Source organism: Leptidea sinapis, chromosome 26, assembly GCF_905404315.1.
Source record: "Leptidea sinapis chromosome 26, ilLepSina1.1, whole genome shotgun sequence".
Taxonomy (NCBI): Eukaryota; Metazoa; Arthropoda; class Insecta; order Lepidoptera; family Pieridae; genus Leptidea; species Leptidea sinapis.
The window spans coordinates 921033-946055 of NC_066290.1; the positions used below are offsets into that span (position 1 = coordinate 921033).

The window sequence follows — 25023 nt, forward strand, 5'->3', positions numbered from 1 at the left end:
TCTTTACTACTAACCTAGATATCATAAACAAAGGGTTAGAACCCACTTTTATCAATAGGAGGAGCAGTACAAATATTGACATTACTCTGGCATCGGAAGGAATGTCTAATATTATATCCAACTGGCATGTGTCAAGAGAAGCATCCTGCTCAGACCACAGATGGATACTCTTCAACCTTGAGGTATACACTATTAAATTATCTCCTCGAAGGAACCCCCACAGAACGAACCTCGTCGAATACAAGTTGATGATGGAATCGCGTCTGAAAGAGGGGACGAACCCAGAGAAGATATTTGGAGTAGAAAACATTGAAAAACAGGCAATAAGAATTAATGAAATCATGATTAAGTACCTGTTATCATTCTACATGCCCCCTCACCCTTGCCAACTCAGGCAAACCAAAATCCCAACCATGGTGGGGACCTGAATTGGAGAGACTTAGAAGGAAGGTGAGGAAACATTTAAACCGGGCAATGAACACAGGCCAACAAAGCGATTGGGATAGCTACAAAGACACTAAGTCTAAGCACAAAAAACGCGTCAGATATAGAAAATCTGAAAGTTGGCGGAAATACTGCAACGGAATTGAATGCCAAAACCAGGCAAACAGGGTGAGAAAAGTCCTTTCTAGTCAACCCAGACAAATTCTGGGTTCCCTGCGGAAACCTGATGGTACTTTCACTAAGTCACCTGAAGAGACGAAGCAAATCTTTATAGAAACACACTTCCCTGGCTGCAAAATCATGCAGAAAATAGAGTGGATCAATGAATACTCTACTCCTGAAGAAAAAGACTGGCGGATAGCCCACAAGGTTACCATTGAGAAAACAAAATGGGCCATTAATACCTTTCACCCTTTTAAGTCAGCGGGGCCGGACGAAATATTTCCTGCTTTGTTACAATGGGGGGGAGAGACCCTTCTAAACCTGCTGATTGTTCATTCAGGGCGTGTCTAGCGCATGGATACATACCCCGAATATGGAGGGAGGTGAAAGTGATTTTCATACCAAAACCAGGTAAAAGTGACTACTCTAATGTTAGATCATTCAGACCCATTAGCCTTACCTCCTTCATCTTGAAAACTCTGGAAAGGCTATGCGAGAGAGAACTGAGGGAAAACTACCTTCGAAAAATACCCTTAGACCCTAATCAACATGCGTATAGTCAAGGGAAAAGCACTGAATCTGCACTGCAAGCTGTAGTAAATGTTATAGAAGGTGCACTTTCAGAAAAGATGTTTTTCCTAGGAACCTTCATAGACATTGAAGGTGCCTTCGACAAGACAAAATTCACCAAAATAAAGGATGCCCTACAACGCCATGGAGTGTGTACAACACTTAACACATGGATTGATAACATGCTGAAAAGTAGAGTCATATTACTTGCTGAAGGTGAGTCACAAAAACCGATTGTTGCTAAAGGTTGCCCCCAAGGAGGTGTAATCTCGCCTCTTTTGTGAAACCTCGTTGTAAACGATCTGATTACCACCCTCAACCAAAACCTATACTATACTGTAGGTTACTTAGATGATCTAACCATTTTAATATGCGGAAAGTTTGCTAATACAGTATGCGAAGTAACAAATGCAGCATTAACATCGTGGAAAAATGGTGTAAAAACAACGACTTATCAGTTAATCCAACAAAAACGGAACTGATAATGTAAACATGTATTACAACTCGTTTGTTAGTTTACTAACAGTTCTGGGAAACTACAAACTACCAAAACTGTTTGATACTGAACTCCAACTAACAAACGAAGTAAAGTATCTAGGAGTATTACTGGACAGTAAGCTGAATTGGAGTGCCCATATAGAGGCGAAAATAAAAACGGCTACTCTATCTTTCTGGCAAAACCGTAGAATGATAGCAAAGTCATGGGGTCTCGCCCCATACATCGTACTATGGCTTTACACAACGGTAATACGTCCCATGTTATGTTACGGCGAAGTAGTCTGGTGGCCATGCACTAAACTTAAAACTACATGTAACAAACTACAACGTTTCCAAAGACTAGCCTGTATGGCCATTACAGGATGTATGTGAACTACTCCTACTGCAGCTTTAGAAGCCATGCTGAATCTTTCAGCGCTACACCTATTCATAAAACAAGAGGCAGCCTCCGCTGCGGCAAGGTTAAAGACACAAAATCTTTGGAAGACCAATAAATCTGCTTCTTCAGAGGTCCTAAATGAGGTGATTATAAAGGAACCACTGCTGCTGGCAGTAAGTGACAGGTCTCCAAAGCAATTTATTTTTGACAAGAAATATAAAATACAGCTGCATGAAGAACCGAAAGAGTGTCGTAATGGAAAGGAGCTCTGGATCTTCACGGACGGCTCGAAAACAAGGTCTGGAACGGGTTACAGAGTGTTTTCTGAAGATCTAAACATAAACATAGCTACAACACTTGGTGCTCATAATTCTGTCTTCCAAGCGGAATGCATGAGCATCATCGAAGCGGCTACGGCGACTCTGACACGTAAGGTAAAGGATTACTCCATCCGGATCCTAACGGACAGCAAATCAGTACTACAAGCCCTACAAAGCAATATTATCACCTCAAAGCTTATATACAACTGTTACTGTTCCCTGACGAAAGTATGTGATAACAACAATCGCGTAACTCTGCAATGGATCAAGGGTCACAGTGGCTCCAGAGGTAATGATGCCGCTGACGAATTAGCAAGGAGGGGCTCAGAGATGATAGCCATTGGACTGGAACCAATAGTCCCTCTCCCCTCTGGTTGGCCTACATCAGTCATAAGGCAGGAGGATCAGGAGCAGTCATACACCAAGGAGCTACATAATAAATACTGGACGGAGATGAGTGGATGCAGACGGGTAAAACAGGCTCTACCATGCATAGATCAGAGGCTCTCTCGTAAGCTGGTGAAACTCACACGATCAAGATTACGTAAGATAAATCATGCAATAACGGGTCACGGCCCCTTTAACAAACATCTGTTTAATATAGGTGTCACTGACAGTGCAGGGCTTGCATGGAGACAGAAGAAACGGCCACGCACCTCATCCTGGAGTGCTACGGTGTGGCCACATACCAGGCCAAACACCTGGGGTCACCGAGGACTCTCCCCGAGGTCATGGGTGACATCAGAGGTTTGAGTAACTTCCTTGAGGAGTTGGGATGGCAAGATTAGCAACCCAACCCTATGACGCAAGATAGGCGCACAGCAGTCGTCGAGTTGCGGAAAGTAGCCCGTGAAAACCTATACCTATACCTATAAAGACGTGTGGCACTCGGGGACTGCCGCGGTAAAGCTATTGCATAGCATTTCTTATCAACTTATGCAATTATAATTATTTATTTATTTTATTTTTGCAGTATTTTTTTCCTATGGTTTTTTTTCTTTCAAGTTACACTTTTTGAGCGTGGTGACCGATAAGAAAACAATTATTTTTCTTTAATTAAGTAAATGAGAAGTTAATATTGTTCAAAATATTTTTATTATGTTACAATACATGTAACTAGGTTATTCAGTAATATTTATCATTGAAACTATAGGTTTATGGTAACTAAAATAAGAAACATAAGTTTCAGACTTGATATCTTCTAAATATCTGGAAAATACCGCGTCAATGGTGGTCCCATATTTTGTTGTGGATTCTTGTGGATCATTATTCATTTTCAAATTCAATATTTTCGAAAGAAAAGTTGTCAACCGCTCTGATTTTTCATCAACGAAGTTGATGTTGAAATCGCCAGCAAAAAAATAAGTAAAAATGTATTACCATTTGTACCAAGTATTTTCGACCCTTCTTCAGTGTACTCCAGTTGCTCGGATTATTTTTTGGATACACTAAGTGATCCAAAAGTGAAAAGAAACTGATAAATTTATTTATCGTAGTTTTATATTTTAACACAAGATGGCACTCGTTTCCCATTGAATGGAGCACAACTGTGGACTGACACATTTTCATATTATTAATATTTCAAAAACAACAATGAAAATAAAAAAGTAATAATATTGAGGTTATTTTTGATAAAATTAATTTTAAAAACTGGTGATAACCGCTGTTCCACGGCAACTGTAATGACCGTGGCGAAATAACTATATACATCTAGTAGGGGGTGTTAGGTTTATTTTCGTTACGTAATTTCTGGATTCAGTCTCCACGCTCAAGGCCCGCGACAGCAGCTATGCAATAGCTTAATAATATAATACAATTAAATTATTGTATTCAAGTCTATTTATTTCCTATTAGCCTCCTGGTGCACTGAACGCCAATGCTTGAGAATTGAGCAATTCAGTCACCCGGCCAGCGTGGTCAGGATCTCATTCATGGATTCTCGCAATCGGCTCCAGTATGTTGCGATACGCGATCTCATGATCGCAAAGAAGTCCGGTACTCTGGCCTCAGCGAACATGGCCGACGCGCTACAGTACTACTATTCGCTAGAGGTCGCGTCGCCCAATCTAACACTGTTTTTAAAACACAGTTTTTCTCGTTATTTTTTGTAAAGGTTAAAATTAAAAAAACGTTTGTCAGACCTATTTAAAAACTGTTACTGGTTCTAAATTTTACTTTAAATTTTGAATTGTTTGTTTTGCATTTTGTATTTTTGTTTTAAATTTATTGTTTTTAATAAACTTTATTTAAATTTAAAGGAACGATTTGTTTAGTTCAAATATGAATTCCTGCTTCCTTTGTGATAATTAATTTAATTTTTTTATCAGTTTCTTTGAATTAGTTTTCTAGTTGTTATGCATTATTGGAGATCTAAGAAAATGCTTGTTTTAAATAATCTTCAAACCAAGTTTAGACGTTTTTTTTGTTTTTAAGTCATTTTACTGGAAATTTGAAGTATTTTTTTTGTTATACGGGTTTTTTATATCATTTTTTTAGCTTTTATCGGTAATTGTTAAGCTTTAATTAAATAACCAGTGTTTAATCGTTTTTTGTATAAATCAGAGCGTGATACTTTTTTTTTAATAAATTTATGATTGTCCATTTTTTACTTATTTTGAAAAAGCCTGTTTATTATCAAATTTTGCATCTCAAATGATCACTCCTACAACATATACAACAACTTAATAATATTTTACAGTAGGCTATGGTCGAGCTCAATCATAGATTCTACTTACCATTTCTATCATTGTCCGGCTAAATGCCAATTGAACGTTTAGATGTTTAAATTCTCTTTGATGGCAATTGGCAAGTGGCAACATTACGATGAACGCCATTTTTATTTTACCATAAATCATAATGTGAAATCAAATTGTCAGCCAAATCATCAGCTCGCGTTTTCATTTCACAATTTGTATTATATTTTGCTTTAATTTTCTCAGTTTTTGCTCATAGAACAATAAATAAAAGTGCAGTGAAATGGATCGGTTTATAAGTATGTGGAAAGTTCGGGAGTTGGCGGATAAAGTGTAAGTATTGCGTCTTTTAATAATATTCATGATATCCATTTTTTTTTTATTATTTATCATGATAGTTCGGCTCTAAATAATAATTCAGTTCTTATGATCAGAAAAGCCAGAATAAGCTTTTTCATTTAGCTTGATTTCTTTTTTCATCCAGGTGTATATTGCTTGGTAGTTTACAGAAGGTTTAAAAGTAAGTGAGTAGGTCCCTACCTATTAGAAAATTGAGAATAAATTAATATCTTATTTGTTGAAGGTGAAGTGTTTGAAAGCAAGAGGTTATTTAGAGTTCTTATAGTCTAACTAAGCAATGCAATACTATATTTATTAATCCTAAGTTGTGAAAGTTTTATTATTGTTTTAACAAAATCCCTTGTAATTGTTTGATTTCACCGATAAATATAAAATTCTAAGCTTATCACACGCAACATAAATAACAGCTTAAAAAATTAGAAATACACATAATAGAATATAAAATAAACAACATATGTCCATAACCATTTGTTTTTGATACATGTTCTATAAATCTCTGCATGTTCAATTCTCCACCTGTGGCTTAATCTACATGATCATTTTTGACTACAGTTGAGAGCCTGCTCGACCTCTTTAATTTTATATTAAAAAATTGCATTGAGAGGGTGTTTTTTATATCTATGTACATAATTTCTGGCAAATCTGCAATATGGATGTGTAATCTGTATAGGTGCGGGTTTTAAATCACACATAGTTCATAAATTTTTATATAAATTCATTTTATTTATTCAAGCCTTAAACTACTTCTGTATAGTTAATACAGTTAGACTAATTTAAATTCTAGTTATATTTCATCCCACTGCATATTTCATCCCACTGCTGGGCAAAGTTCTCCCCCTTTATCTACCACAATATTTTGTCGGCTATTGAGAGGATCAAGAGTCAAGAGTACTCTTTCAAAGGCAAATATTTTATTGTTCCACCTCGTGGTAGGTCTGCCTCTTTTTCATTTTGCATCCCTCAGATACCACAATGTAATCATACTACTCCAGCTATTGCCATATCTTGTTGTAGTATATTCTGTTTTGTTGTAGTTTGTTGCGCCCATTCTTCTCAGGCCTGAGGCATTCATTTTGGAATGGGTGGTAATTTTTTTTGACTTTCAATAAGTGATGTCACATCCTATTTTGAATAAAAATATTTGAATTTGCTCAGTTCCATGTCATTCTTTACATTATTCTTGTAATTTACTTATAATAAATTTTATAAATATGTAGAAATAATACAAATTATTTTATTGTTGATATTCTTATTGAACAACATTAATAGTATCATGGCCATCATTATCACTATAGTCTATTTTTCCTTACTTGTCTTAAGATGTAAATAAATATGCCGTACAGAGAACCAGCTCATACAAAGAGATAATTCATAGAGATGGCGATCATTGAACGAATGAACCATGCATTTATGCAGTGATTGAAAAGTATCGGGTAGAAGGGTAGAAATAATGCAACAAGTTATTTTAGTTTTATGATTCGGATTCCGATGATAAAAACTATACCTATCTTCTAATATATACCTTAAACAAAAAAGCAAATAATTAATCAGAGATTTCCATTAGTAGCCTCTAAGAGCCACCTTTAATGTATTAATTCCTCTGGATGGCTCACTAGGAAACCCTGTGCAGAGCAAACCAGTGATTTCCGTCCGCTTTGTAATTTAATGTACTACACAATTATATGTATACCTATAAGATGCCTTATCTTATAATGTTATTTTAAATTAAAAAACAGATCGGGAGATTTCCGTCAGGTGCGAAGTTCGGTATTCGAATTTTATAAATTGTTCAGTAAGATATGAAATGATAATAATTACAATATCAAAATAACTCAAAAATATGTGTAAAACCAACCATTTAATTTAATACACCTATTATGCAAAACCAATACCTTTAATGTTAATAAAATATTATTATTTGTATGTGCTACCTATTGATAGGTTTGAAGTGGGTGCCAAGTCCTAAACAAAATAAAAGTTAAGTTCCCTTTAATTGAATATTTTTATACAATCTAATTAATACAATAATATACAATCTACTAATTAATGTAATTCTTGTATTGTTTTTTTTTTTATGGAATAGGAGGACAAACGAGCGTACGGGTCATCTGGTGTTAAGTGATCACCACCGCCCACATTCTCTTGCAACACCAGAGGAATCACAAGAGTGTTGCCGGCCTTTTAATTGTTGTGGATAGTTTGCCAATTGGTTCCATAAAAATTTGACATTGTTTCACCCACGGACTAGTAAAAAAATAAGGACTCCGTGTCACCTTACATAACAGTGTAGCACCAAATCAAGTCAATTAACATGTAAATACTTAGCTCCATGTACACACACTACTACCGGCCAATAGGCGGCAATTGTGAGAATTGTCATCATCTGTGATAGATCAGTTTAGCGTCTCAATAAAATATTTAAAAAATGCTATTGTGTGTTATGAAAAAGTGTAAAAACAATTCTATATAAGTATTTGTGCCCATATATGAATATTTAAGGGAGAAAAAATTTAGTAACTAGTATCCCCCGTAACCGCACACACACTAGCATAATGGTGCTTCACTTGCTAATATCACGGCGTGGAGTCCTTCTTTTTTTACTCATCCGTGAGTTTCACCCAGTAGTTTTCATTTGATGAATATTTTTGTTTGTGTGGATGATGTACTTATAGTTGGCGTTATAATTTTTTTGGGTGTTTCGATTTATCCCGATAAGTGGGACTTATGCTACCTGTGACTCATAACATTTTTTCGGAGTCAATTCCTTTTTCCATTTGTTGGGACGTGTTTAAGGTGTGCGGCCTTTCGTATGCCTACCCTTACAAACTTAAAAAAAGTACTATTTATCCAGAAAAATCCAACTTAGTTTACAGGACATTTGCAACCTATATCAGACCCTAAAAATAATTATGTAAATAACTAACTTCAAAAACTGAAAAAATAATAACTTCATAAAGATTTAATTTAATACACCTCTTATAGTATTATTTTTGCATAGAATATATATATATATACCTACATTCGCCACATGTGTCTTTGAGCGGGATAGATTTAGAACAAAACAACCCAAGCGGACAGGTACCAATGCCTTAGATTGGCGCGATTTTGGAGTGCGCGCCTGAGGCGCAACGATGTCTATTGTTGTACATGTTATTTTATGGTAAAGGAGGACAAACTAGCGCACGGGTCACCTGGTCTTAAGTGTTCACCGCCACCCACATACATTCTCTTGCAACACAAGAGGAATCACGGGACCGTCACGTGGCCGTCGTATTGTCCAGGAAACACCGCACAAGGAAGCTCATTACGCAGTTTGGTAGTATGTAAACCACACTGGAGGAATGCCATACATCCATGGTGAAGGAGATAGCCAAGCTTTTGGTCGTTGATTTCTTTCAAATTGGATTTCGGTGGCTGATATAAGGTCAAAAAGTTTTTCTCGGAAATCATTCCGCATGATCAGTGCGATAGAATACCCACAAAGAAGCGATTTATCTATGCAGCGCCAAATACCAAATCCACCACGGCTACATCGTTTGGCAGTGAGAGTTGATTGAGAGATTATTTATTTGGAAACAAATACAGATACATCATTAAACACAAAATAGAGATAGTAAGATTGGAATAATGATATCTTCTTAAAGTTTCAGTATGTTCACCTAACATTTACATTTACACTTAATTACACTATAATTAAAACAGCAAACAACCTGTAAACAAAATTCAGGAACTTAAAAATACAAAAATCTAGCTGACCCAACAGACGCCGTTCTGTCAATAGAAAAAAAATTAATGTAAGTATTTTGGAATGATGTAGTCTAAAGCCATCGGAAATGTGTAATCAAAGTTAATTAGTTAACAGAAGCGGCGGAGGACTTTATTTTATAATTTTATAATATCCTAGCTGACCCTGCAAACGTCGTATTGCCATATAACATATAAAAAAGAAATCTATTATTAAGTTTTGATGCAACCGATTCTCAAACCTACCAAATATATCGTACTACAATTATTGTATTCGATTGCCATCTTGCAACCCTATATCGGTTTGGTGGATGGAACAGAATAATATAAAATCGTGATACAAAATAGTTGTAGATCGTCGAAAATTTAAATTTGTATGTATTTTTCAATGCTGAATCATAATAAAAAAAAATAAAAAAAAAAATTGGGGTGGACTACCCTTAACATTAAGGGAGAGGAAAAAATAAATAGTAGCCGATTCTCAGACCTACTGAATATGCATATTAAATTTGGTGAAAATCAGTAAAGCCGTTACGGAGGAGTAAGGTAACTAACATTGAGACACGAGAATTTTATATATAAGATGTATAAAATAACAATTAAATCTGACATAATTTAAGTGTAGATGGTGTAAGAAATTAGGTGCTTTCCAAATTACTATGTTTGTGCTAAGATTTGTTTCATTGTGGATTTGTAAGTTTTGGAGGAACACGAAAACGTATCTACATTTTTAAACTTGAGTTTTGGAGAACAAACATTCTGTGCAGTGGTGCACGTAATACCAGTATTAGTCCTGGTGTTTGAGACGTGAAACAAATTTTAAGATAAAAAATAAAAAAATAAATAGGTATTATCTGAAATACCTATTTTTCTCAAAGTGACGGACTGCTTCGCTAGCTTAGTAATGTATATTATATTGCTTTAAGAGATTCTTGTAATGGCAGCGATATCAAATCAGTCCGATGGCACAAGTGTTCGATAAAGACTATTACTACTACTGACTAAGATTAGTTTAGCGCCTTTTCCGCATGGGTGTGATAGGACAGTTGGGTACACCAGAAATGCCTGACCGTTCACAGAGTACTGGACAATTCGAGAACTCCAAATGCGCGAGCTGATTGATATGTACTTCAATTCACCATTAAAATCCAGATCATTCAAGTCATAGTCAAGAATCCAACACCATGTAATTCAACATGCCTGATATCTCGATGAGATAAAAACAAGTGAATGCAGATTACGCAATGTGCGTCGAGTAGCCTTGATGCAACCTTTCTTTGAACCAAACTGCTTCATGGAATTATATGTCAATATCGTTCGCGAATATATTTCGCAACACTAGTTGTTGCCTGCGGCGTGATCCGCAAGGCCGGAGCCTTGGGTTCATAGGTTCGCTGTGATTCCTGCGAAAATATAACACATATACAATCACCAAGTAAAGATGAGATACAATGAAAAAGGATAATCTTATATATATATATTTGTATATATTTATAATAAATACAAATTTCATTGGCAACATAATTACACAGCAACTCACACTGCATAGACAAACGGGCTTGGCAGTGTTCCGAAGAGCTGTTTGACCTGATTCCTGCCACCGAATTCAACCTACGCAAGACACACCACAAATGAGGATATAATCCCCACCATCTGGATGTGTAGCGTTCCTCCACAGTGTGGTTTTCAAGGAACTTTCTTCCAATGCTACAAAGCTGTGGAATGAGCTTCCTTGTGTGGTGTTTCCGGGACGTCATGACATGGGTACCTTCAAAAAAAGCGCGTACACTTTTTTTAAAGGGCCAGCAACGCTCTTGTGTTTCCTCTGGTATTAAAGGAGAATGTGGCCGGCGGTAATCTCTTAATGTCAGGTGACTCTCTTCCATAAAAAGAACACTGCTAAACATAGGTCATAAATTATAATATAAAAACCAAATAAGTAACTTCAACTTAATATGTACACAGTAATATAAAAAAAAGAAAAATAACAATAAATAAAACAGACCTATGGAGATTAAAAAAAAGAACAATAACATTGACCGGCAATGCAATCACTTAAATGTTGCCAATATTTGAACTGGCTGATCTCAAAATAATATTTTTGTAACAGTGCCTGTTTAGTTAGTAAAATACCATAAGTGAAGTATATTAAAAATGTTTGTAAGTAGGTACATAACAGTCTGTCTCATACACACTCTTATATTCCTCTTTTGCCCTTGTGTCTGTGTCGGCTAATCTCCCATTTTTATATATTTGTATGGATATACACTAATAGTATAGTGGTTGGTTGCAGCACGAACGTGGTGATGAACTACACGGAAGTGGAAGGCAAGGTGCGCGAGGCCACGTCGGATGAGGCGTGGGGTCCCACGGGCCAGCAGATGCAAGAGCTGGCGCTGGCCACCTTCACCTACGAGCACTTCCCCGAGGTCATGTCCATGCTGTGGCGCCGCATGCTGCACGACAACCGCTCCCACTGGCGCCGCACCTACAAGGTACACACACACACACCTTGCAATACGTCTGTATTCATCTCTACACCTGTTTAGGTGCAGAGCCACCCAGCCGTCGCTGGCGCTCCCCCACCTTCACCTACGTGGGCATGTACCATCGACAAAATTGATTCACATTGCTGATAATTCTTTTAGTATGATAGGCTCACGTACCACCGATCATGCAGGGAGATCTGTTCACGACTTCGCCTTAACATATGGTCTGACGCAACTGGCTATGCGCGATAATATATGATACAACGCGAATCCCAGATGTGGACGATTATACACCTTCACTTTTGGACTTTCTGTTGGCCTCACATCCGGACGGCTACCTAGTTTCCGTTGACCCTCCTCTGGGATTGTCGGACCACTGCCTGATCCGGAGCACCGCGCCGATCACGCGCCTAACACGGCCCCGCTTCTTAGGCTGTCGCCGCGTGTGGCACTATAGTGCTAGACCTATAGGTCAGCAGAGAGGGATGAGATGCATCCTACCCATGGAGGCAGATCTGTTTTTTCGCTGAGTGATCCAGATATCATCGTAGATCTCATCAGGCGTAGTCCCGAAATCATGGAAGGAGGCTTTAGTGCACCCGATCCCCAAGAAAGGTGTACGCTCGTATCCGTCCAACTACCGCCCCATTGCCATTACCTCCATTTTCTCCAAAGTAATGGAGTCGATCATCAACCGCCAGCTCCTGAGATACCTAGAGCTATCAACTCATCTCCGAGCGGCTTGATTCTTTGGGGTTGCGTAGAGATGTGAGTTCTCTCTGCATCTTCTACCGCATTTACTTAACACGGGGAGTGCATAGAGGGGCTGTGCGCGTTGATTCCAGCGGCCGAATTCCATCACCGTTCTTTACGTACAACGACCCACCCGCATCACATAGACGTCTGGCATTCCACAACCGCGCGTTTTGTAAGAAACTTCTTGCCTCGCACAGCCACTTTGTGGATTCAATTACCGGCTGCGGTTTTCCCGAACCGATACGACTTAGGGACAAGAAAAGAGCATCCTCCCACCTTAAAGCCCGGCAACGCTGCTCTTGATGTTGTGGATGTCCATGGGCGGTTGCCTCACCTGTCCCCATCCCGTGAGTCTCTTGCCCGTTTGCCCCCTCTTATAATAAAAAACACCATCTTTACAGACGAAAAATCATTGTGCTCTTCTCAACATGGTCGCATAAAGGAGATGGAGAAAAATGCATGGGCCTGTGTCCTTGACATGCGACATTAAATTAACACACGGGTAGAACTACTTAACCGAAATCATAAAAAAAAATTAAAACATATAATTCACCTAAATAAATAAATTTTTCTTAATTATCGTTTCGGGACAACTTTTAAAAAAATTCTAGAGACTTACCTCGTGCCGTCTTATGCGAAGACGTAAGGGTGATTTAATAATATAATAATAATAAAATCATTTATTTCAGGCCTACCACCCATATAAATAAATAAATTAATTATAAAGGTAAACTACGTTTAAAAAAACCGACTTTAAAAACTGAAAAGTATCAAATAACTAAAAATTTTATTTAATACACCTCTTATGCAAACCTTTACCTTTAATATTAATAAAATACTTTTATTTGTATGTGCTACATATTGATAACTTTGAAGTCAGTGCCAAGCCCTAAACAAAATAAAACTTAATTTTATAAACAGCTTATTTACTGTAATTATTTAGGTTGTCTGTCCGCTTGGGTTGTTTTGTTCTAGACGAAGCTATCCCGCTCAAAGTCACGCGTGGCGAGTGTAGGTACCTTTATTACATTTAGTTTGGCACTGACTTTGAAGCTATCAATATGTAGGACAACAAATAAAAGTATTTTATTAATATTAAAGGTAAAGGTTTGCATAAGAGGTGTATTAAATTAAATTTTTAGTTATTTGATACTTTTCGTTTTTGAAGTCGGTTTTTTTAAACGTAAACTACGTTTATCTTTATTTTTTACGTTTTGTGTCAGTTAATAATAATATATACTCAACCTGAATGAAAACTCCAAAAAAAGCCATACACAGAAAACAATTATGTCATCCAGGTAGACGAAAATTTTCATATAAATGTTCATAAAATAAAAAGTACTGGGCCAAACTATGTGAAATTTTTATGGGACCAAATGGCATCTATTTTGCATCAAACAAAAGAATAACGTAAATCGGACGTTAATAAAAAAATACCGATAGAATTGATAACCTCCTCCTTTTTGAAGTCGGTTAAAAAACCACGTTAATACAGAATTTGACACAAAATTAATAATTTGTTAGTTACAATATTCACTTAAGTCTATGTTAGTTCCGATGGCTAATCCTTAAATTGACCTTATAAAACTACTTGCACCCCCTAGTGCTAATATGAGTCGAGATGCCAATGTGCTGAGGAGGTCATTAGTGCTACTGGCAAGTCATCTCTACTGCTCATCATGGACGCAGCGCGTTTTCGCGTAACCGCAAATAAATCGTTCACGCGGACATCCGCAAACATTACTGACGCGCTGCAGCGCCGCGGCTTCCCCAACACTGCTCTCAGCACATTGTTTCCTAAATATATAATTAATTTGTTTGTTTGAAAATCTCAATTATTAACTTTAACATTTACAATTATTTTTTTACGATTAAGGTTAGATAGTTCTACCCGTGTGATTAACGTCGCCATTATAGCGCCGCGCTGTATAAAATCAGTTATTTAATAGTAGACTTCTTCTAGAACTAAAGTAAAAAAGGGGAATATTGGTGCAACAGCGGTGGACAAAAGGAATGGAGGTTTAAAGAAGTTGGGTAACTACGGCTAAATTGTTGTATACATTGGATATACATATACATATTTTGTATATGTTTGTCCCCGGCATTTTGTACACACAGACGCTAAGTATAAAATAATTTATATTAACTAACAATATTAAGTTATAACACAATACGAACCAGCGTGGATGGGGCGAATTTGTTATTACGAATGTACCTATTTTAATTTTTATAGTTTTCCAATGCGCATTATGCGGCAGAACGCTCAACGTTGAATATTCCAACTACAGCATCACTTCACACAATCGAGCACTCTCAAAAGTACTGCTTTCGCGTGATGCAATACCAACTCAGTAGCAGAAATATAACAAGCGTTTTTTCTATAAGTTGGCATTGATCGAAATTTTATTTATTAAGCTTTTTTTTAAGCTTCGTTTCTTCGGAGTTTTTTGGGAATAATAAAAGTTAATTCAGACTGTGTTTGAAGTGCAGACAAAATACAAAATCTTGTGTTAATTTTCGATTGTAGATTTTTTTAGATCCTGTTTATATAAGCAATCAAACAAGTTTTATGAGCGTGCAGTTATCGGGCGGTTGGATAAACGGTAGTAAAACTGGGGAGGGGCGCGCGTTTGAATCCCGCATCGTCATAGCTTTCATTTTGGTGCAAATAACAATTTGTTACATATATACGTGTATTTTTTAATACCTATATTTACGTGTCAGTACTGTAATAGTTCAGATCCACAAATAATTTATTACACATCGCAGCAGTCAGTAAAACAATAACAGCTACGTACCAGTAACTCACTCACGGATACAGATCACCCGTACCAGTAACTCACTCACAGATCACCACTCGGAGTTGTTTCGCAAAATGTAATGGCGGTGATGTTTGGTTGCAGTGTCTGTTGTTGCTGAGCTACCTGGTCCGCAACGGATCGGAGCGAGTGGTGACCTCGGCCAGGGAACACATATACGACCTGCGCTCACTGGAGAACTACACCTTCGTCGACGACTTGGGCAAGGATCAGGTAACTATGATGACATTAACAAATATAAACCACTTAATTTACTACATTTTTACAATGTTAAACAATTATTTATTTAGTCAAATTCATTACCATTATTATCTGTACATTGCTGCCATCTAATCGGAAGGTCATTTATGCATTTGCGATAGAACTGTGTCTGATCTAGATTTGACAAACTGGGTGAAAGCATTTTCCCTCCTGAGAAGAAACTTTTTATCGCGTAGAAAATTGTCCAAATCACGAAAAATATGGTAGTCCGTTGTAGTAAGATCTGGCGATTACGGAGGGTGATGAATGGTTTCTAATTGCAGTTCCTGTAGTGTTTAAACGGTTTCTCGTGCTGTATGAGGTCGCGCGTTATCATGGAGTAATAATTGTGAAGATTGATTCATGAGTCGGGGATTATATTTCACTGCTAGTTTTGCTATCATTGTCCGTAGCACAGTAGACATCTGCCGTATTGCTTGACCAGATCGGAGAAAGCTATAGTTAATAACACCATACTGACACCACCATACTGACACCACCAAACAGTTACCATTACCTTTTTATCTGTAAGCTTTGCTTTAGATTAGGACACACACGGCGTTTGATCTGGGGTCAGATATTGCATTTTTCGCTTACGGTTATCGTAAAGATTCCACTTTTCATCGCATGTCACAATTCGATCTAATATTCCTTCATTTCTGTATCGATTCAACAATGCAACACAAGTTTAAACACGCGTTTTTTCTGCAGATCAGTCAAATCATGAGGCACCCATTTTTCATATATTTTTATTTTATTGATTTGATGCAAATTAGTCAATATTGTTGGTAAGGTAACGTTAACCCATGCCGCTAATATGTGGGTAGCTTGGCTCGCATCGGCTCCCACCATCTCTTTCAATTCATTGTTATTCGCCTGTGTGGGTCTTCCACGTGGTTCGTTCTTCAAATCAAAGTTTCCACCACGAAAGCGTTTAAACCAAAATCGTACGGTGCATTCATAAGCAGTCCCCTCTCCAAATGCGAAATATTGCGAGCAGTGTCTCACTCGAATTTTCGAAGTATTCTTGTCTAAACTGAATAAAAAAAACAACTGAAAGTCGATAATCGAATATTGCACATTTTTTAAAAGTAGAACTACGTAGGTGCCATGTGAATAATGTTTCACTCAAAAATCTCAAACCAAGTTTCTATGTCAATTCGAAGTACCCTTTATAATAAAACGGCGATTTCATACTTTAACCCTAATTATAGGTAGGTACATGTAAAGGGTAGTTTCATTTTCGCGAGACTCTTTACTAAACTCAGTGTCAGTGTGCTATTAGCACTCGTTTGTTTCACTCACGTTCGCCTACTTCTGAGAAGCGAACTCTCAACCTAGTCACATTTAAACATTAAAATTTCGAATATGAATATTGGTTTGTTAACTACTTTTAACCACAATCTGCAAATATGGTAGACTTTTAGAAGCGGGACAGTCACGTGTGTAGGATGTGTAAAGAAAGAAAAAAAAGATGGGCCGTGATTCATTTGCACTGCGCTATTGGTCTACGTTGCTCTAAAATTATATAATATAAAAAAGAAACTTGAGATATTGTTAACACACCTTACATCGAACTGTTATGAGTATTAGGGAATTATTTTTGTCAGTAACGACGCGCAAACGCCGCCATCTTTTTCCTTTTCCCTAAATATTCTTTTTATTTAGAGGGAACCGCCCTGCGTTGATATTTTTAATGTGTGATATATTTTGAGTATGTGAATGTAGAATTCATTATTTGATTTTAACACATAGGTATTTGTGTCCTTACAGTTTATGTAAGTAATGGCTTTTATAGTATAATTATAAAGCGTTATACTTGAACAATGTTGCACAGGGTATAAATGTGAGACATAAAGTGAGAGAGCTGATCGACTTCATCCAGGACGACGAGAAGCTCAGGGAAGAGAGGAAGAAAGCTAAGAAGAACAAGGACAAGTATATTGGTGAGTACAGCACAACATTATACATTAGGTACATTTACTACATAATCCTATTAACCAATATGATGATCATGTGTGTCCCATACGCGACACATTCTGTCGCCTTCACTTAATTTAACGTATTCAAGAGAATAAATGTTGTTGCTGTTGTAAGAGGTGATTTGCTTTGTGATTTTTTAGATTCAACCGAAGTAGCAAGTGTTAAATGTAAAACATCAAAAAATAATAATTTAAACATGGCTTAGACACGTGTTTTGCTAAACAGTGACTTAACTGTAACAACGTCAGTGACCTAACAATAACGACGTCTAAAATGGAGTTTATCTTTTTCTATAACAATAAATTAAATTAGCTTGTGTTTAACTAAAACGGAACGGAACACAATAATTGTTAGCTGTCATCTATCTATCAATATAATAAAATCTAAATCTTTGCTGAATATAATCTATCCGTTAGACTCACTTCAGACATGCTTCGACTCGTGTTTAAATATTAGCAACGTCTAAAGATTGTTTAACACTAAACAACAGAAAGATCTATTAAAGATCTTTTTTAAAGCAGGTGATCAACACATGTTCAACACGTGTTTTTTGTAATAACACAGCATGTGAATGTGTGTGTGCAGGTATGTCGTCGGAGGCGGTGTCGTTGGGCGGTCGCGGGGGAGGCGGGGGAGGGGGCTGGGGGGAGTACAGCGACCGACACGCCGCCAACTGGCCAGGTAACGTAACAACTGTGTGTGTGTGTGTGTGTCTCACCACACCTATTTCTACAGCTAATAGCGGCACACTGTACCTACTGTTCCGGCTTGAACACGTTACTCAACAGTGTTTGTAGATGGATGCATTTACCGTACTAAATATCTCTTGAAGTTTGTTTATATTTCTTATTGAAATAATATAAATAAATAAAATTGTTTTTATTTTGATTCATTGAAGTAAACAATATTGGTTTATTCAATTTTGATACCTCAAATTGAATATCAGTCCCCCAGTTAAGTTGCCTTGGTGTGTTATTGCTTGTGGTTGGTACAGAAAGTATCCATAAAGTATTTTGTGTTCAAATATTAATAAACCTTTTTCGTTCTTCTAATGCGTTTAATATTGTTTTGCTGTTTATTTTCTTAAAATTTTATTTTCTTAAGGTTTTATTTATTAAAATCGGCTTTACTCGGTGTTGGTACCGACAAGTTTTAGTTAGTAGTACAAGCCAGTTAATAACTCACGTAACCTTTATTTATTTACTACTAAAAAGTCGATAAATTTTAGGTTCATTTGTTTTTCTCTTACCATATCCAAAATGATCTATAATTTTCTTCTCCCCTTTTGTTTGCAGCCTACCTCTCTACTGATGTTAGCGATGTCAGACAAGTATAAATTATAATGAATGTGCTACCATTATGTTCACGTCACCTTCCGCAGTTCCTTTCATACACATGTCACCTTATGTACACACACCTCCAAGATATAATCGTGCATGTTTCAGATGAGCCTAAAGAGAGAAACGAAGAAGATGACTATGAGAGAGAAGACTCCGATGGGGACGGGGATTATGGTCACAGGAAACCTAATAGATATAAAAACAGGTAATAGTTTATACGAATAAAAGACTTTTTAAGTGTGAACGAAAAAAAATTAAAAAGTTATGTTTTGTTATTTTCAAGTTTTTAAATACTCTTTTTGTTATAAATATTGTGGATAAAACTTAAACGTAAACTATACTTTGGAGATAGAAGTTAACACAATAAAATTAAATGCGTGTTATCTTTTATTTAATACTTTTCTATAAATAAAAAAAGTCAAAATAAATCGCGATGGGCATTGCCCAAAACTATTTTGCAAAGCAAAGTTCTCAAGAGAAAATGTTGCGATGTTGGAGGTTCGGGTATTCAATAATTATAGTCTGACTGCGATAATAAGCTCCTTTATTAGTCTATGTAACTACTTATATACTAGTTGGAGAGATGAGTGTGTGTATAGGTGTATAAAGGTGTTACACACACTACAATGTAAGCATGCCTCCAGATTCCTTAGATCTAAGTATATCGCAAAAATCAGCGAGCAGCTTTCAAGTAAACCGTCTTGGGCATTGTAGAAAGTTCGTTGTAACTTTCGCTAGCCAGTGCTTAAGATATAGAGAGTGACACCCTCATCATCAGCCGGAAGACGTCCATTGCTGGACAAAGGCCTCCCCATAAGATCGCCATTACAATTAGTCCGACGCTGCCCTCAATCTATTTCGGTGATCTTGACCAGATCATCTATCCATCTTGTGCCTACCAACAATACGTCTTCCGGTACGTGGTCGCCATTCGAGGACTGTACTGCCCCAACGATCTATGTGCCTTATGATAAAGCTTATGGTCGCTCAGAGGGTAATGGAGAGGGTTATGCTCGTTGTTTCCCTGCGAGATCGAATCAGAAATGAGGAGATTCGTAGGAGAACCCGAGTCACCGCCATAGCACAGACGGTGGCGAAAGTGGCAGTGGGCAGGAATGACGCCTTGGCCCATTGAAAATATTACTGATGATTGTTGACAAAGAAAAAAGCTCTCTTTGCCTCGAACTAACAACAGTGGAAAGAGACTGTCGACTATCAAGTAGATTCAGAGCTCTTTGCCTGAAGTTCACACAGAAAATTGTTCTGCAAGTTCTGTTTGTGTTTGTACAGGGAATTCCCGTAGACTGTCTCGTGTCCTGGGACTCTGAAAATTGACTGGAATTACAACCCTATTCAATATTCTGATGTAGACCCGGTCCTTGAAACGGAACCTTGAACATATAATGAGTTTGTTGATATTATACTTAACGCCCTATGTTTGCAGAGAGAACGTATATCGGGACTCGGAGGTGGTAGAGGAGGGACCCCGCGCGGAGGACAAGGCCGACAAGGAGAGGGAGCGGGACAGAGACAGGGCCGACAAGGAGAGGGAGCGGGACAGAGACAGGGCCGACAAGGAGAGGGAGCGGGACAGAGACAAGCCGCTCAGCATCAGTCTGAGGAGTCCGGCGCGGGTGAAGCCGAGCACGCCCATCAAGAAGATAGACCTAGGTGACGTTTGTGATCTGTTTACCTCGGGCTGTAGTATTGTGAAAACTGAAGTTTTTGGACTCTATTAAAAATATTTGAATCATTGACGTGATAGCGTCTTATAAATCGATGTGCAAGCGAGAACTCGAAAAGTAGCACACTTCCGTGAGTGTAGTAATAATAGGTTATGTTACAATTGAGACAAACAAATTATTTATGACTCATATAAACGATCGTATAAAAAGATATTTTCTTATTATGTTATTCATTTAAAACTACGACATACTCTCTCGGTTTTTGGCTCTCTTATATCTAACCTTACCTACCTTTCAACATCTTTAGGATGCTGTAATGTAATCCGATGGATTTTTTGAGCTCATTAATTGTTTAAAATATCAGAGAAATCATCGCGCGTCGCTCGAATGAACCTAAGTGCGCATTAACACAGGAAGCTGGTTTCATGTACTTCAATATTACCAGCATCCTTTGAGCCAGAGCAATAATGACTACATAACTAGTAGCTTAGATCACAGTCACACTGCCTCCTTACGCTTCAGTGAGCTGGTATCGATAACTTCTGTAATCGCTGCACCTTACATCTAAATGTAAGTATGCAGTACCAGCTTCTTCTATTTGACCGCATACAAGTACGAGTAGCTCGATTCTAAGGCGTTGCGTTGAAACGTAGGTCTTTCTGCAGCTTCTACCGAGGAGTGCTCAGAGAATTTGTTCGGTTGATACCAGCTACAGAATTCCACCATAGAACATTAACATCAAACTGGCCTCGAACAGCCACTTAGTGGAAATAACAAATAACGACTGCAGTTTTCCCGAACCGATATGACTGACACAAAATGATAACTCCTAGAGCACACCCCCAGCTTAAATTGGCCGGCAACGCATCTCTTATGTTTCGGATGTCCATGAGCAGTTGCTTCGCCACTTCCCATTACATAAGTATCTACCGTCTCTTACTCTCTAAAAAGAGATGACGTTTGCTCTCTTATTTCACTGAAGAATGTCATGAGAAGGTCTTCACTGCTATTTTTGTTATAGTTGGCCATAAGCCACTGAACCCTAAAACATTAATCTTTCAAGAGGATCTTCCATTCCATCTATATAGAGTTACCCGAGGCATATGCCTCAAGCATCGAACCCCAGAAGTGTAGCTTATTTTCTTTCGGTTTTTGTGAGATAGGAAATTGATTTCCCGACTGTTATTATTGATCTATATTCTGTAATCCTGAAGACTAAATAATCTTGCTCAAATTCGCCATAGCCACATTGAAATATCATGGTAGTATACGATCTGTTCTGTATGTTAGTTTATTTCAGTTACTCTTTATAACAAAGCGTACATTTGCGAAGGGGTAGTCGCGGACTGCAAATAATATGTTAGTTACAGGTTCGACTTTCGCAGCGAGACCTCATTACTCTCGGGTTTGTATCGGACGAAGTATTGTTATGTTAAACAATGAATGTAGAATGCTATTTTTTCGTGGATAGTTGACGCGTGAGCTGCGTGTATAAAAGGTTGCCGCGTTGAACGTGCAAGTGTAGAGCTAATGATGCCAATCGTACGGCAGGTGCCGCGGCTCGGTACGGCAGGAGCGCGAGTCCCGCCAGCGCCACCAACAACCCGCAGGAGCTGTTGGACGACCTGTTCAAGACGTGTGCCCCGTCCGCTGACGACTCCACCGGCGCCACGCTGCTAGAAGATGACTTCAATCCGAGGTATATTCGCTTTTTATATTTAGAAAAAGAAAAAAACAGTCAACATGAGCTCATGGAGAAATAGAAAATTTACTTCCAAAAATAGGTACGTTAAAAGAAAAACAAGAAACTACACTCACCGACTTTTACAAACTCCGCGAAGGTCATCCATGAAGTTGAATAAAAAAAAATCTGGTAAAAAATCTTATAAGTACTTAAACAGCCACATTATATCATAAAAGATAAATAATGAAACAATAAACAATAGCTGCATTGACTCGCATCTACAATTACAACGACACACGATTTGAGGGTAGCGGCAAATTACGATCTCCGAAACAAACTTGTTCCATATTCAATACACAGTGTTCACCAACAGTCATAGGTGGGTGGCTCTTATAAATAATATATTGACACGTTCAAGAATGGTGAAATATTTAATAATAGGTGGGAAAAAAAACTAAGGACTGACATCGCACCTTATAAATAAAAACAGAATTCAGTGACTACTAGAATAATTCATTTATTCATGGTTACATATTTAAAATATTTCTACTAATTACATTACACTTAACGTAGGTGGAAATGGCCCAAACCCTTATAAAATACTAATAAACTTACAACTGATATCTCTGACTCTTACATTAACAAAATGTAAAATTATAATTTTTTTATTTTTTTTTCAAAATGGATATTTAAACGAGCAGGTGTTAAATTATTTACAGAATATTTTTTGTAAAAGTAAACAAAATTGTGAATATTAATCTATTAATGAAAGAAATTTAAGCCAAAATAGTTGTCTATTAAATTATCTTTACTAGATTTAGATTGTATATAAGAATACGCAATTATTTTTATATTTATCATTTCATCACCTTCTAAGCATCACACAAGGCACAGCACACTCAGGGAGAATGTATACTCTCTTCCATTCAACAAGCATCTTGGTCAAGTAGGTAATGTTCCTGCTTCAAGAGTTAAGTGTCACAGGTACAGAATATTTTACTAAAATCCTGTAAATAATCCTTTAAGGAATAAAAGTTTATCCTGCAGTTATCTACATAAAACATTTATCTACTTACATAAAACAAAAGTATAAACTTATGCATAATTAAATATCTGTTTTATTTATCACTCCGCTGTGACCTACGCAATAATTATAATAGTTAATATTGCCAATACGGATCAACCACTATCAATAACAATTAAATTAATTCAAAAAGGGTTTGGGGCACTCCATTCCTCCCACCCTTGTACTTGACCAAACCATGTTACATTGCAGAGCGGAAGAAGTAAAGAGTAAAGAGAGTGAGTTTGGTGACTTCGCAGCCGCCTTCGTCGACGAAACTCCCGCCGGCCCCGCCTCCGACGCGTTCGCTGATTTCACGAGCGCCTTCGTCGATACTGATGCGGCTAACAAGGGTGAGTATTGTATATATATGAATCACTTCAAATAGTTAACAATTGAAGTTTTAGACCTTTGGTCGTGATTATTATGCAAAAGAAGTGTAAGCACGTTAGACACGATGGTTTCATTTTTATAAAATCGATGCAGTTTGTGAAATTTAAACAAGCTTAAGATATTTGTATCTCCATGCTTGTTACTTTGTAATAAATACGTGATGTGTTATATGGACGCTGGCGACTTCATAACAAACGCCTGACGTGTTAATTTCCAATGTTCCAGAGCCAAGTCCTGCGTCTAACGTGGACCTGTTGAGTGAACTGTCACCTCCGCCGCCCGCTGTCAACGTGCTGGCAGAGCAGCTTGCAACCACGCACCTCACACCCATGACAGGTAATTACAGTTTGCCTGAATATCTATTATTAACTATAGCTTAAGTTTTTTAAGAGGAAGAGGAGGAGAAACGATCCTACGGGACACCTTGTAACACCAGGGGAATCACAGGAGCGTTGCCGTCGTAGGTACTCGCTTTTTTTGAAGCTACCCATGTCGTATCGTCCTGGAAATGGACAAGAAACAAGGAAGCTCTTTCCACAGATTGTTTGTACGTGGAGGAAAGTTCCTTGAAAACCGCAGTGTAGAAGACTGCCATACATACAGATAGTGGGGATGATATCCCCGCACATGTTTAAGTAAAACCGCTTCTGCGTCTGAAAGGAGCAGGAGTTGGAGGAGATAACGAGAAAGTTTGCGCAACTATATTTTATTATTATGCTTATAATTTAATAAATATCATACTAAAATAGTACATTATGATACACTCGTGACATAAAAAACATAAAAAGGTAGTGGCATCCCGCTTGTAACAACCTACAGACCCGCCTATTACAGGACGTTTTTCAATACAGTTGTTATAGAAATAAATATATTTAATTCAACATACTCTCCGCAAATGGCGCGATTTTACAACTGGACTCTTTACAACAAAACTAGACAACTGATTCGTTCACGTATACAGCCTATTCTATTTTTGACAAATATTGATGTGAAAATAATTACTTAAAATTAAAACTGGTAATTAAATATAATATAATGAACCGTTTAAAATAATTTAGAGAACTCGGTGCTAACACGTACAAACTCATTCATTTCTCGCCGTACAAAATCTATCCGATTTTATTTAATGAAGCTACTATACAGCAACAAAACTTTTTAATTTGACTCATAAACTATAAATTAAACTATAAAAGTAATGATCGAGCTCGTAAATGAAAGTCACGACCGCTTAAAAAAATGATGCGGAAGGTTTGTTTTTCGAAACGTAATTTTAGCCTATGAAAGTACCTCCTGTTTAACAATTGTATTGAAAAAAAATATATATAAACTACAGCTGCTTCTTCCATGTTGATATCGGAACTAGAATCAGACTTTCCCGAATATTTATTATTAAAGTATGGA

The 25023-nt window shown here is 37.3% G+C and overlaps 1 protein-coding gene across 5 annotated transcripts in view; it reads left to right on the forward strand.

The window, feature by feature from the left end:
* Positions 1-5206: 5206 nt before the first annotated feature.
* LOC126972282 (clathrin interactor 1) overlaps positions 5207-25023 on the forward strand; it is a 36685-nt gene continuing 16868 nt past the window's right edge. For 3 of the 5 annotated variants that reach the window (XM_050818926.1, XM_050818924.1, XM_050818925.1), the window contains exons 1-10: positions 5209-5399; positions 11464-11665; positions 15319-15447; positions 17312-17420; positions 18043-18138; positions 18903-19002; positions 20242-20468; positions 22034-22181; positions 23443-23582; positions 23848-23958. In XM_050818926.1, coding sequence (XP_050674883.1) covers positions 5350-5399; positions 11464-11665; positions 15319-15447; positions 17312-17420; positions 18043-18138; positions 18903-19002; positions 20242-20468; positions 22034-22181; positions 23443-23582; positions 23848-23958 — 1312 coding nt within the window. In that variant the 5' untranslated portion in view covers positions 5209-5349. Of the gene's footprint in view, positions 5400-11463; positions 11666-15318; positions 15448-17311; positions 17421-18042; positions 18139-18902; positions 19003-20241; positions 20469-22033; positions 22182-23442; positions 23583-23847; positions 23959-25023 lie in introns of all 5 variants that reach the window. The other 2 variants (XM_050818923.1, XM_050818922.1) reach the window with 2 other exon arrangements.